General features: G+C 37.5%; 1 protein-coding gene across 1 annotated transcript in view; it reads left to right on the top strand.

The window, feature by feature from the left end:
* The first annotated feature begins 7,895 nt into the window (after window positions 1–7,895).
* The window catches only part of LOC148319705 (uncharacterized), a 71,333-nt gene continuing 64,294 nt past the window's right edge, over window positions 7,896–14,934 (top strand). Inside the window, exons 1-2 of the mRNA XM_088280213.1 lie at window positions 7,896–8,025; window positions 13,627–14,820. Coding sequence (XP_088136339.1) covers window positions 13,708–14,820 — 1,113 coding nt within the window. The 5' untranslated portion in view covers window positions 7,896–8,025; window positions 13,627–13,707. The remainder of the gene's footprint in view (window positions 8,026–13,626; window positions 14,821–14,934) is intronic.

Raw genomic sequence — 14,934 nt, 5'->3', positions numbered from 1 at the left:
TTATGAATATGACCGGAGGGTCGAGTCCGGAATGGTACTGAGATCGCGGCTGGAGGGCGGGGGACTGACCGGAAAAAAAGGGTCAGTTGTCCAGCTCTGATAATGTGGAAGTAAGAAGTGTGACCCGTATGGGCTGATATTTGTGCCACTAGAAACTGAATCTTAATATCATCAATTTGAATGTGAATTACTTAACTTGAATATTTGAATTGAAAACTGATTTTTTTTTTTACAATGTTTTTATTGCTTTTTCACGTATTATATATGACAACAACAATGAAAAAAAAAAAAAAAACAGGCAGCTCCGCATTATGTTATAGCACAGTAGGTGGTTGAGCGCCCTACTGGCCCACAAAGTTTAGTAAATGTTTCCACATTTCTTCAAACTCCTCTGCTCTCCCTCTAATGGCATACATCAGTTTTTCCATTGCCATATTAATTGTCAATTCTTTTATCCAGTGATCCAATGAAGGTGCGTCCATTTTTTTCCAGTATAATGCAATAAGCCTCCTGCTTCGAGAGGCTGGTTCTCCAGCACATCAGGGACTGCCTTCCTCCCACTCTGGACCCCTACCAGTTTGCATACCGGGCTAACAGATCCACTGAGGACGCCATCGTCACTGCTCTGCATGTTGTGCTGGGCCACCTGGAACAACAGCAGAGCTATGCAAGGATGCTCTTTGTTGACTACAGCTCGGCATTCAACACAATCATCCCGGTCATCCTCGTCGCCAAACTGGACATTCTCGGCCTCCCTGCCCTCACACGCATCTGGATTAAGGACTTTCTGACCAACACACCCCAGACTGTGTTGCTCGGCCCCTACACGTCCTCCACCCGTACGCTGAGCACTGGTTCCCCTCAAAGATGCGTGCTGAGCCCTCTCCTATACGCCCTCTACACCTACGACTGCAGCCCGGCCCACGGTAACAACACCATCGTCAAGTTTGCTGACGACACGACAGTGGTCGGTCTGATCTCGGAAGGTGACGAGACAGCCTACAGAGAGGAGGTCCAGAAACTGACGGCTTGGTGCGAGGACAACAGACTGCAACTCAACATTGCAAAAACAAAGGAGATCGTCATCGACTTCAGGAGGAACAAGACGGTGCCTCTGTATCGAAGGCGTGTGTGTGGAGAGGGTCCACACGTTCAAGTTCCTGGGAGTAGAGATCTCCGATGACCTTTCTTGGACACACAACACCACAGCAGTGGTAAAGAAGGTCCACCAGCGTCTGCACTTCTTGAGAGTCCTCAGGAAATTCAACCTGGACAGGAAGCTGCTGCTGGCCTTCTACCACTCGTCCATCGAGAGCCTGCTGACGTACTGTGACCTGGTACAGCGGCTGCACTGAGGCGGACAGAGTGAGGCTCCAGAGGACGGTCAAAACAGCGCAAAGGATTATTGGCTGCCCTCTCCCCTCACTGTCGGACATCTACACCGCCCGGTGCCTCAGCAGGGCTCTCAATAACGTCAAAGACAATACCCACCCAAACTCACACCTGTTTGACCTGATGCCCTCTGGCAGGCGCTACAGGTGCATCAAATCAAGGACCAATAGACTGAGAAACAGTTTCTTTCCAAGAGCCCTCTCCATTCTAAACTCTCACACACACACACGACCACCCTTACTTTGCAGAACAGCAACGTGATGTGTTTTTATATATCCTATTCAGTATTATTACTATCACTATTCTCTTATTTATCTAATGTATATATTTACCTGAATTATTGTTGTATGGCACTGGAGAGGGGAGCTCTCTAATCTCGTTGCACACTTGAGTACAATGACAATAAAGGGATTTCTGATTCTGATTCTGACCTGTAGCAATCCAAAGTCAATCAAAGTAGTTGTGTTTGTGCAAGCCACAAAGTCTTTGGGGTAGATGCCCGCACAAAAGGTTTCACGACATGGGGTATGTTAATTTCAACTATAGTTGACAAAATCTGTCCTACTCCTCTCCAATACTTTTGCAATTTTGGACATTCCCAAACGCAATCAAAGAGGGAGCCCTGTCCTTCTACACTTTTAATACAGGTGTCTGGTATATCAGGAGACCAGCTGTTCAGTTTTACAGGTGTAATGTATGTTCTCATCAACCATTTATACTGTAATAGTCTCATCCTTGTATTAACAGTTTGTTTCTGGGCTATAAGGCATGCCCTGTGCCATTCTTCCTCTGTTACTGCCTCCTCGAAGTCAGAATTCCATGCCTGTAATCTATCAATAGAGGATTCATCATCATGGATTACCAAAAGTTTGTTGTACACAGAAATTAAACCTTTATCCTCACTGTGGGAAAGTGTCAGACGTTCCAAATTTAAAAGGGGAGGTTCTATGTTAATCGTTTTGTATTTTGCAGATATTTAAAGAAATGTTTTTTATGAATTTATGTTTGTACAAGTTCTTCAAATGCAAGCTGTATACTGTTCGTATATAAAATACCCACACTTCCAATACCCTTTTCTGTCCACATCTTAAAACCCCCATCTACCCTTCCAGGCACAAAATTTAAGTTACCCCTCAAAGGGGTAAAGTGTGAAATTAGAGGGGTGTCTTTAATATGTGATGTGCTTTATACCAGATATCTATAGAGTTTTTCACAAACAGGTTTTTTGTCTCCTTTTTTAGGGTTTTAAGGTTTTCTGAATATAGGTAGATCTTTAGAGGAAGCGACACTGAGGCTTGTTAGATAGACAGCCATGATGGATTCATCACATTTGTAAAATAAAACACTATAGATCGCAATTGAGCAGCCCAATAATACCATTTTAAATTTGGAAACCGTTGTCCTCCTCGTTCATATGGGAGATAGAGTAGTCGCAATCTCAACTGGGGTTTTTTACCACTCCAAATGAATGTGCTGAAGGTATTGTTAACCTTATTATAGAATGCATTTGATACTTGCAGGTGAATTGACTGAAATAAATATAAAAACTTTGGTAGTATATTCATTTTTATCAAATTAATCCGTCCAATTATTGATATAGGCAAAGTCATCCAACGATCCAGCGTTTCCTTCATCTCTGCAATCAAAGGGTCATAGTTGGAAGGGTCCACTGTTTTAATTGAAGGTGTTATTTGCACTCCGAGATAAATAAATCCTTCTTTTGCATTAATAAAAGGGTTTTTTACGGTTGGGTTTGACCTTTCTTGTTTAGAAATAATATTGATGATTTTGAGTAATTCATATCATAACCAGATAATTTTCCAAATATGTCTAGATAGCTTATAAGACTTGGAATGCTATTGCGTAGATTTGTTAAAAAAAGAATGACATCATCAGCATATAGTATTTTATGTTCCTGTCCCCCTAGATTAATCCCTGTCAGGTTTAAATGCCCATTTTGGGAGAGCTTACTGAAATAACTTACTAAATCTAACGGCCGAAATAAAATGCTAGCTGAAAGGCCAGGAGGAACCAGACACCGTTGTTCATTTTCACCGCCGGCGGGGGAAAAGAGTGGGACAGAGAGGCCGCGAGCAGCAGCTCGCCTGCTCGCAGCCGCTCCATGCAACTCCTCTCTCTCCTCCTCTCACCGGCTCTGCTTTTATTAACTTGACTCAAGAATCACAAGAAATTAGAATACAATGAAGGTCTGTTTAGCCTAAACTAAATCACCAGAAGACAGGAGATTACTTAACAATGGTGGTCTGTTTTAGACTAAACTAATCAGCAGAAGACAGAAAACATCAATAACTATTTATCAGGAGACAGCAGCAAGCAGAAAATAACAACTCACGGTGTAAAGGTTACTTTAACTAAACACATCTTCAGGATACTGTGTCTGTGTGTTAAAATAACAACGTAAGTGTGTTAAAGCAATTATCATTGATATAAATATTGTATAAAAACATGATTATAAATACACAAACTGATTACCTATCATCAGCCCATCTTACAATCCCTTCTATACTCGTATGCGTTCTCACCGTCATCGCAAAGGGCTCTATGGCAAGAATGAACAACATAGGTGATAGGGGGCATCCCTGTCGAGTAGATCATTCTAAAGTGATTGGCTTTGAAGTAAGGTTATTTGTTAATATACTAGCCATCGGGCCAGTATATAGCAGTTTTACCCATCTGAGAAAATTAGCACCAAGTCCATATCTCGGCAGTAAATTAAATAGATATGGCCATTCTATACTATCAAAGGCCTGCCTGGCATCTAGTGACAACAAAGCCATTTCCTTAGTATTGTACTTTTCATGTATTATATTCAAGACTCATCGTATATTTTGAAATCCCTGACGTTTCTGTACAAAACCGTTTTGAGCATGATGTACCAGATATGGTATGTGTTTTTCCAACCTCTTGGCCAATAATTTGCACAATAAATCATCCATGTACTGTTTGATTAATTTCCTAATCTGAGTCTTAGTTGTGTCAAGGCCTGTAGAGTGGTCAATTATTGGGTTCAAAGTACATTTGAAGTCTCCCCCAATGATAAAACTTCCAGGAAGTGTAGACATAGTCAGAAAAAAATCTTCAAAGAATTTAGGGTTGTCCTCATTAGGGCCATATAAGCATGCCAAGTTCAATTAAAGTAAAAGCACTTTGCCCTGAACAATTACATATCTACCGCCCCAGTCTGGTATTGTTTTTTTCTATTGAAATGGTATATCCTTATGGATCAAAATAATAACCCCTCTTGCATAATTATTATATGACGCATGTAACTCCTGTCCAGGCCATCGATTACTAACAAATTTAATGTCTGAGGGTGTCGAATGGGATTCTTGAAAAAATACTATATTGGATTTAATATGCTTCACCCTATTAATGATTTGTTTCAATTTGCTTATTTGTCGCAATCCTCTAACATTCCAGTTTGTCACCAATATATTTCTAAGGCTAGGTAGATTTCTTTTTTCCAAACATACTGTTTGCAACAATATAGAGAACACTTTACATACATTGTTTTCTTATCAAATTAAGTAGCCTGAAACACATACACACAAAATAAAAAATGTACAAAACAAAACAATAAAGACACAAATTTAACATTTAAAGCCCCACCCTTATTCAAAACTAAACTATGGGGGTGACACTGATCCACCATGAGGAGGAGCAGCTAGAGCTATGGTAGACCCTGGAGTTACAAAAAAAAAATTTAAAGAAATGTGTCATGTAACCCTGCATATTGTAGCCTTAAATATACAATTAACCCAAAGATATTAATAAAAAATAAATATATAGATTGTGAAACAAAAATTGGAACCATTTTCAAGTGATATGTATTTGAGTATCTAGCTGCAAAAGAATAAAATTAAGTGAAAAGAAAAAGAAAAAAAAAAGTTCCAACAGTTCCACTAAACTCTTGTGATTGTTTGTCATCGCATCTATTTTCACGATTGAACTCCTCTGCAGTTTTCGATGACGAGAAAAAAATAACTTTTCCTCTGTGGAGGACCCTTATCTTACAAGGGTTGTGTGTAAATCCACGAAACGTACCCTTCTCAACGGAGACTTTTTTTTAATGACATTGAAGTTGTACCGTTGTCTCCGAGAGGTCCTCCGTAGAAAAGAGCCTGTCACCGCCGTGAGCGATGTCACACCGTTTGGCTGTACGAAACACCAGTTCCCGATCTTGATATCGTAAGAATCGAATGATGATCGGCCAGTTCCCACCTGATCGAGGGGGGTTCAGGGTCCGGTTGGCTCTCTCCAGCATGAAAAAAACTGAAAAATGAATTATTGAATTTAAAACTGAATTATTGAATTACATAAATTGCATAATTGTTGAATTTGAATCTGAATTTTTCCATCTACAATTTATGTAATTCAATTATTCATTTTTTAATTCAATAATTCAGTTTTCAATTAAAATTTTCAAGTTTAGCAATTCACATTCAAATTGATATTCAGATTCAGTTTCGAGTGGCACAAATATCAGGCCACAGTATGGGCTGATATTTGTGCCACTAGAAACTGAATCTGTATATCATCGATTTGAACATGAATTGCTTAACTTGAATATTTGAATTGAAAACTGAATATTTGAATTGAAAAATGAATTATTGAATTTAAAACAACAAGGGCCCCGACTTGACCAAAGGGACCCCGATCTTGCAACCCATTTCCGACACATCCTATAACTAATGCGCACGAGCAACGTGCAATTGTGTAAACAAGGACACCAAGCAAGATGCCAAAAAGACTGATCGGTACGGAAAAAAAGAAAATGTGAAGAAGATAATCTCAAAGTAAGTGTAGATGCTGTTGGGGCCTCGAGTTTAAATTGAGAATAGCAATTTACATTGTTTACGTTGTCTTGTGACGATGCTGGGGTAGTTGGTGCGTGCGCTCAGACCGCGAATGCCCCCATTACCCTTGCATCACATGATAGAACTTTATTTATTTTAACCGCTATTTTAAAAGGGAAAAACTGTGTGCTGTACCTATTCATTTTATTTTCTTCAATTTCATTTTTCAGGAACGTTAGAGTTCGCCAGCATTAACTAAAGATGTCCTGCACTAAACGTTAGAGCTTGCATTAGGCTTTTTTGTATGTATTTATTTTATATAAAAAAAATGGATGGCACGAATGTGCTTACAATATTATGTATTTAATAATTTGGCAGCAGCAATAATAATAATAATGATAATAAACCCCTAATGATACGCGATACATTTGATCTTATACAATGAAGAATGAAAGAAAAAATATATACATGTAATTAGGTATAAGTTCTCATTATGGTACTTTAATACTTTACTTGGGCTTGTTTATCATATAATTCATAAATCCATTAATTCTCACTCTTCTTATTGTAGATTAGGTTAAAACTATTTTGTTTGTGTATTAATATCAATCATTCGTCTATTACATTGAAGTGTAAATTGAATGACTTAACTCAAATGGACCAAATTAAAATGCAATAGGAGGCAGGAAAATGTCAATTGTCTTGGGTGTAGTCCTGACTTGAATTTACTGTGGTTGCTGATTATAAAGGATTCAATGCTGTTTTTGCAATGACAAAAAGTATAAATGAAAAGTTGGCTGCAGTCACAATGACATGATGGGGTTTAGAGTCATCAATAGTGGCATGGTTGGTGCTCAAAGGAAACTTTGCTCAGTGTTTCTGTGTAAATATGTATATGTATATATATATATATATATATATATGTATATATATATATATATATGTATATATATATATATATATATATATATGTATATATATATATATATATATATATTAGGGCTGTCAGAATTAAAGCATTAACTTTAAAGATTAATCCCCAAAAATTTAACTCAGTTAAATATTTTAACTCAGTTAACTCAATTTGGTTTACTTAAAAAATAATTTGCATACTTTGCTAATATTGTGCCATATTAGCTGTCTTTAGCACGTCTCAGTACAAAACACTGTATTTAGTTACCATTGGGCCTTGCAAACCAACACTGCTGGAGTGTGGCGCTTGTGTGCAGTTTTGAGAAACGTTTCGAAAATAAATGTCTGCAAAGATGTCTCCATTTAGATCGTATTCAAGAATCCAAGAAAGCTATTAGAACAGTCTTTGAATTAAATATACTTCATATTTGGTGATTTTGCATAAATTCCAAGATATTATTCAAGTAAATATCTCTTATAAGCTTCGCAAAATATCGTAGTTGAAAAATGTGATTAATCATGGAATCTTTTGTGATTAATTAGTTAAAAATAATTAATCACTTCCCAGCACTAATATATATCTATATATATATTATATATATATATATATATTTGTTTTTTTTCTTGTTTTTTTTACACCCACACACGCAGAGTACGTCTTACATGATGATAAATAGTGACGTTGGTTTGAGCATGAACCCATACACGGGCTTATCAACTGAGAGCAGGCAGAGAAAATGACGTTTAATCTCCCAAACGTTGTCACATATCAGTCACTGCCAAACTGTTTGGAAGGAAAATTGTGCCTGTTTGTCTAGTCTTAACAGATCACAAATTGATCAAATTTTCATTTTTTCTAGATGTTTTTGACTTTCTACAGAGATGATGACAACGTGCATTTGAGGTTGGTACACTCTATGACCTAAGTAGTTATATCGTTGTTATATTAACTCTGATTTTGTCTGTATTCGTGCTGAAAACATCAATTTGTGATACAGAAAAAAATCAAGTTTAAGTTAGCCTTTTGCCTCTATTTTGCTAGGTTCCTTTTTCTCATCAACATCAAAAACACTATTCACACCCATTCAAATTTTTGCTGTTTGTTAGCAAGCGGTGCCGAAAATATTCAATGTGTATAAATGCAAGAAAAAAAAACCTTTTTCATTGCAACAGAATTTGTTTTTAATTCATTTTTAGATTTAGGAAGCAGAACCAGAAGCTTTTGCCAATTTGAGAAAATACCTATGTGACAAATTTACCTGATGGGGTTAAAAAAACTTGGGGTCAACAAGTCAGATGGCTTCACATTCATGACTGCTTGAAATTGGTCGAGGGTGATTGTCCTTGAAACTCAAGTTGGCGACTCCTCACTAAGCAGTGAGGTTAGTTTCCAGGGATGGTTTCCTCCTTCAGAGTGAACAGACTTAAGAGACTACATGTTTAAGAAAATTACTGTATAAAATAGTGAATGAAGTTGAAGGGAGCCAGAACCATATAAAGCAGGCGTGGGCAAACTATAGCCCGGGGGCCACATGTGGCCCGCTAAACGTTTTAATCCGGCCCACCAAACTTGAAAATAATTAAATGAATAAAGCTTGTTAATGTTTTATTTTTTAAATACTGTCATGTGTCAAAGACAGATATTTTGTTGTAATGCTTTTGTTTACTTTCATTTAAAATTAAATGTATTTTTTTTCACTGACGGGGTGAGGTTTCTAAAACTCCAACCATCTGTTCCTGATCCTCTTTCAAAATTTAGAACCCATTGTGGCCTGCCGATCAAAAAGTTTGCCCACCCCTGATTTAGTGTCACTGTTTGGCACATAATCCTGTTTCAGTGTCAGTTAATCACACATGAGGTCGTAGAACAGTCAGAAAATCACCAATTAGATGATGAGATGCCAATTTTATTCTTGGTTGTTCTCAGTCACCACATGGCATACAAAGTTGATACCTTAACACAGTGGTTCTCAACCTTTTTTTCATTGATGTACCCCTTGTGAAATATTTTTCAGCCAAGTACCACTTAACCAGTGCAAAGCATTTTGAGGTTAACAAAAAAAAATTAAAACATGCCATCAATGTCTGATTCATTATACTTTAGAACCTTTCAAACTTCCTTTGTATTGACACCCCCCCCCCCAAAAACAAAAATCAACAAAGTGTCCTTTTTTGATCATAGAAGAGAACTGCAATTTATGGGCATAAATCCAAATAAAACATAATCTTCAGCATTCAACCAAAATCTTGGTTTGGCTTTCTTTTGCACTTGCACCTGAGTTTTTTCAGAAGGCTTATGCTTCAACCATGACTCCATTATTTGTGTTTTCAAGTGATTGACAGGTAATGAGAAATGGCATGCGACAAGTTGGGTCGAACCATTCTAGTAAAGGGGAGAATCTGGGTTTTTAAAATAATGAAATTGAATAAACCACTGATTAGTAAATGTGTTTTATGAACTTCTATCCTCTGTCTTGTTCCTGAAACAAGTAATTAATTCAATATTTTTCAACAGATTTTAGCAGGTTTGTTTGTTTTATTTAAAATCTCCCGTATCCCCTGGAGTTCCTTTAAGTACCCCCTGGTGTACTCATACCCCCATTTGAGAACCACTGCCTTGACATACTGACCTGAAGGCCATAGTATGTTTTTCATTCATTTATACTGTAGGGCAGGTCTTGCCGGGTACTCAGTTGGAGTTGTTTTTTGTGAGGCTAGATTGGTACGTGGGTAAGGATAGTGATGGAAGCTTAGAAGCGTGAATACTTAAAAGACATTCTAAAGCAGTGATTCTTCAATATTTGGCCAATAAACGCCAGCTAGTGAGCTACAAAAAAAATTAAATTTGAAACCTGTGGGATAAGGGGCAGCGTATTATTACCAATTAAATGCAAATTAGCTGTTTCTGTTGACAAGGAGACGTTTAAAAAAATTGCTGCCACTCACTATGTGACATTAAGGCATCAGTCAGATACAACAAAAAGTTGTAGAAGAAACCTAAAAGCTAAAATGACCATTATTTTAAAAAGAAAAATGTAAACCAAAGTTGATGCCAAACCACACCAAAAGGCTAACAAAAACAATCAAACGCACAATTTGAGCCCTCACTTAATTCAGTACAGCTTTGTAAACAGAGGTAACCATGCAGAGCTGAGAGCCCACGGTACCCATCTATGGATTAACATTACCCCCCCCCCCCCCCAAAAAAAACATTGACGCCCTCAAAACTTACCAGCTATATATTTGATTTAATTATTGTTGTATTGCACTGGAGAGGGGAGCTCTCTAATCTCGTTGCACACTGTACAATGACAATAAAGGGATTTCTGATTCTGGTATAATGTGGTTCCCATCTTCTGTGCCTTTATCTGTATCAAAAACTAAAAAAAGAAAAAAAGAGAGTGAAACAGATGTGCATATACACGTCTAACAAAATGTTATAGATATTTGGCCATTGAATGAAATTTCGGGATTAACCTGAAATGCACTCAAAGCTTATTTCCTACTGTTCTGTTTTAGTACTCTGGTTTTTTTTCCAACAAGCAGCCTAATGGCAAAGAAAGAGTTCAATATACCAGAGAAGCTGGTTGAGAAGTCATGTGAGGCGATCAGCCAGGCAAACATAACAAGTCAACACAAATCATAATTTATTAATTTTATTGTCATCATACACCACACATTTCCACATGATATAGTGCAAAATATGATATCCGAGGTCATAGGCTAGCCCATTAAATCCCAAGACTTGTGAAAGTAAATTAAAACAACAAAATGAGACAAGACTTAAATTGAAATTTTGAATGAGAGTGTGAATTCTTGCAAGTCCCAAAGTCGCATTTGTGAATACTTCGTAGCAAGGCTGGCTTGCCTTGTAGAACTATTTGCGCTTTTGTTGCCAATGAAAAGGAGCCGTTCACTTATGTAATTACAACTAACTAGAAAATAATTTTTCAAATTTGGCGGAATGATCTGAACAGTTTTAAATTTGAAAACTTTGAATCTGTCCAAAGTGTATAATTTAGAGAAACAAAGCACACACACCCCTCAGTGCCCCACAACCCCACTACTTTTTATTTGTGTGCTTTTATTTTTGGGGGGTCTGGGGATTGGGGGGAGTGATTTGGGCTAATAATAGGAGAACAAAAGAGCAGAACAGATTTGATTGGCGGTAAAACACCAAAATCTTCGTTTTTTGGGCTTTTATTTAGAAAGTTGGAATTTTTTTAATTGAAATGAGCTGAATTTATTAAAGATGAAACTGTTAGAATCGGTCTGAAATATCTAAACTGGAAATTAGAGGTAAACCCCCACATTTAAATGTTTGTCTTTATATAATTAATTTTGAGAAAAAAAATGTGTACATAATCCCTCGCTATATCGCGCTTCACCTTTGACGGCTTGGCTGCTTTGCAGATTATTTTTTTACAGTAGGATTGTGCTCTGTGTAACGGCCCCTTTGGTTTCGAATAAGGACGTAGAGTTTCAAACGGGTGTCAATAATGTTTTATCTCTGAACAAGCATGTTCAGAATTCTGCACCGTGAAAACTACAGAACAACAGAAAAACACAAATTGTAATAGTAGTTTCACAAATAATTCACATATCACTATACACAACGTTCACTTTTCTCTCAAGCTTTGTTAATCAGTGTGGGCAGTCGAAGGTCGTTCTAACTCATCCGTGGCGGCACATCATTTTATCCACAGCTTTACTTTCATTCAAGTACTCACACGGACTCAAAGGAACTCTTTCGTTTTCTCGTATTAAAAGTTTCACAACCCAGTACAGTGAGCAATGTCGTTCAGCACAACGAATGGATCTACATCTACTTGAACTAAGAGAACGCTTCGGGAACGGTGAAAAGCTGTTTCGCTTCCACGACACCAGCACTGTGGTGTAATGTATTGTAGCGTCCTTAAAAACCACGTCAGAATTCCATTCAGTCTCGACTTTTTATTCTTACAGAAAATTGCTCTGTTGGCCGTAACCGATCTAACACCGGGCAACTCGCTCTGTCATTTTTTAACAGATCACTCACTCTCTCTCCCTCCCTCTCGGTCTTTCGCACACACCTCCCGTCCAGTAAATTGCGCGATGCATTCACAGAAATCAGACACAGCGCAACTCAATGCGCATGCGCAGTCAATCACAAATCTGAATTATCAAATTAACTAGATCATTATCTACAACACAGTAAATTCTAAATACCATAGTTTACCAATAAGCACTAAATATGAATCTTTGTAAATAGCACAGTAAGAACTGGCTAATAAAAAGGAATGAAGAAATGTATATGAATCAAATGACACCATTTCAATTTGCCATCCAACTAATAATTTACATTTGTAATATATTTAACATTTTATACACTACCGTACCTCATTCCGCTCTCCAAGGGCGCTAGTTAACAGTTCCGACAGTCAGCTATCTTACCTTAGCTTGGGATACACATCGAGATTCTGAGCTACGAACAATGAAAAATAACGATAAATCACAATGTCATTTCTTTCCCAGAACAATCAAATTAATGCTCTATACCTGGTGTGTGTTACTATAGATGGCTTTTTTTTATTACCGCTCCTCTGTCAACATATGAGCACACGTCTCAAAGTGACGCAACCCGGAAGTTGAATAACAACAACAACAAAAAAAGGTAGGAGAAATAACACGCTTAAAAGAAATGCAGCAATGCCACAAGGTGGCACTGCAGGACCACAACTTCCCATCTAGAGGCGCAAACAAACCACAATGCATCATATCAAATCCATTGTAAAATAATAATCTAAACTATCGCGGGTTATTTTTGGAACGTAACCCCCGCGATAAACGAGGGATTACTGTATAGCCAAGTGAAATGTAAAACCGGGGTTGCTTCATTTAATACTTATAGGGGACATTAATGAGCATTGTTGCACTTTAAATGTTATAAAATGTATATTTTTGCTACATTTTACACCATCAAAATCAGCATTATCTTCCTTCGCAAATAGTGCATCACCACGGCTACATCGTTTCACAAAATGAAAAGTTTTGCTGAACTTTTCATTTGAAACATCTTTAGATAAAACATCGAAAGCAGGGATGGCCCACTAGCAGCATGCAGCGTGCGTCCACATTTGAAGTGGCCCTATTTTGGTAGCCTGGCACCCATGCGCTTGATGTAAAAGAGGGTTCATTATGTCCATGAATTTGGTAGACGTGCAACGCTACTCTGCATTCCTGCGTTGCCCCCTAGTGCATTTGTGAATGTACAAAAAGTAGACTAGATTTTAAACCTGCAAAAGGCAGGATTGAACTTGAAAAGCAGGGAAAACTATATCTGAACTTTGGGTGGGGTTCAGTGGCACTTAAAATGGTTACAGTTGAGTGCTGACTCCACTCTTAACATACGTTTGAATGTGATTTTTTTTTTATTCAATGATCAAAACCTTCCCAGTTATTATCATGCATATTGCAATAAAGATTGTGCGTGTGTGTGTGTGTGCGTGTGTGTGTGCGTGTACAGGACAAGTGTGACAGAAGAAGACTACAACGTGAGCGGAAAAAAGAAGAAATACTGACACAAAGACCGCAAAACTGGAGAGAGATGTCATCCATTGGTCATAAAATGCAGAATACTGAACAATTTTGGAAAATATTACAAGGAGGTGAACATGAACTCGAGTTCCTTAGGACAATAGTCAACAAGCAACAAAGGGAGATTGAAAGACTAAAAAATGAAAAACATGACCAGCACCTCCTTGTAAGAACTTTGAAGTTACAAATGAAACGTTTTTCTCAGAAAATTGAAACAGGCATAAAGACATCCTTGAAAGAACAAATGCTTCTTCAGCAAACAGTGACTGACATTAAAACTAATAAATGCAACATGAAATCCATGAATGTTTCAAAACCAAAATCAGTGGAATATAAGGAAGGACTCAATGAACCTAACCACCAAATAATGCATTCGTTGACAGATGGCTGTATTCAAAGTCAGATGACTAATAACTGGAAAACAATTATTGGTGCAAAGCATATCAAGGAACTCATTCATGAAACCATGGTATATTCAAACCAAGCATTAAGAATAAATGAAAAAGAAGTTTCAAAACTTAACAAAATCAAGCACATCATTAACACAATAAATGTCATTGTCAACCATACTGAAAACATTTGGAATCAAATGCAAACACATACGAACATACAAAAAGCTGTATCCCTAGGAATTGAACTCCAAAACGTTTATGAAAACACAAACATAATTTTGGAATCCTTTGTGCCGGAAAGCGGTGGACAACAACTGGAGGATATGTTAAAGTATACAGTAAATATACAAAAGCATATGAATGAAAACAGGATCATAAAGTACCCAAAGAACAAATTGAATACTAAAACGCACAGAATATTTCTTGAAGGAAAAAAAAACAAAAAGTCGTTTAACTTGATGAGAAAACAGAACGCTAAGGAATTCACAAAACGAAAAATCAAATGCGTGCGATGTCAAGCTAAAAAACCTGATCAAGAACTTGACCAAAAACGTGAACGGATCATGACAGAGAGGGATGAATTAGAAATCCTCAAGCTGAATCTCCAAAAACAAAGAGATGAGCTAGAAGAAAAACAAGTGGATTTGATGCAAACTAAAGACTCCTATCGAGGTGAACAGCACACACAAGTGCACATCAATGACATCACAAGAAGAAAGTCAGATAACAAGGTAAGTCTGTCTGTCTGTGTGTCTGTCTTGAGTGCACCCACTAAGACAGTGGACCCCAACTGCTGCGGTAGACTGAAATGGGCTCCAAATATTTACTGTACAATGGCTACATTC

The sequence above is a fragment of the Idiotropiscis lumnitzeri genome, chromosome 17 (assembly GCF_059441095.1).
Source record: "Idiotropiscis lumnitzeri isolate Australia: NSW breed Sydney's pygmy pipehorse chromosome 17, RoL_Ilum_1.0, whole genome shotgun sequence".
Taxonomy (NCBI): Eukaryota; Metazoa; Chordata; class Actinopteri; order Syngnathiformes; family Syngnathidae; genus Idiotropiscis; species Idiotropiscis lumnitzeri.
Note: the sequence above shows the minus strand (reverse complement) of the source record. Positions and strands in the feature narration are given on the sequence as shown.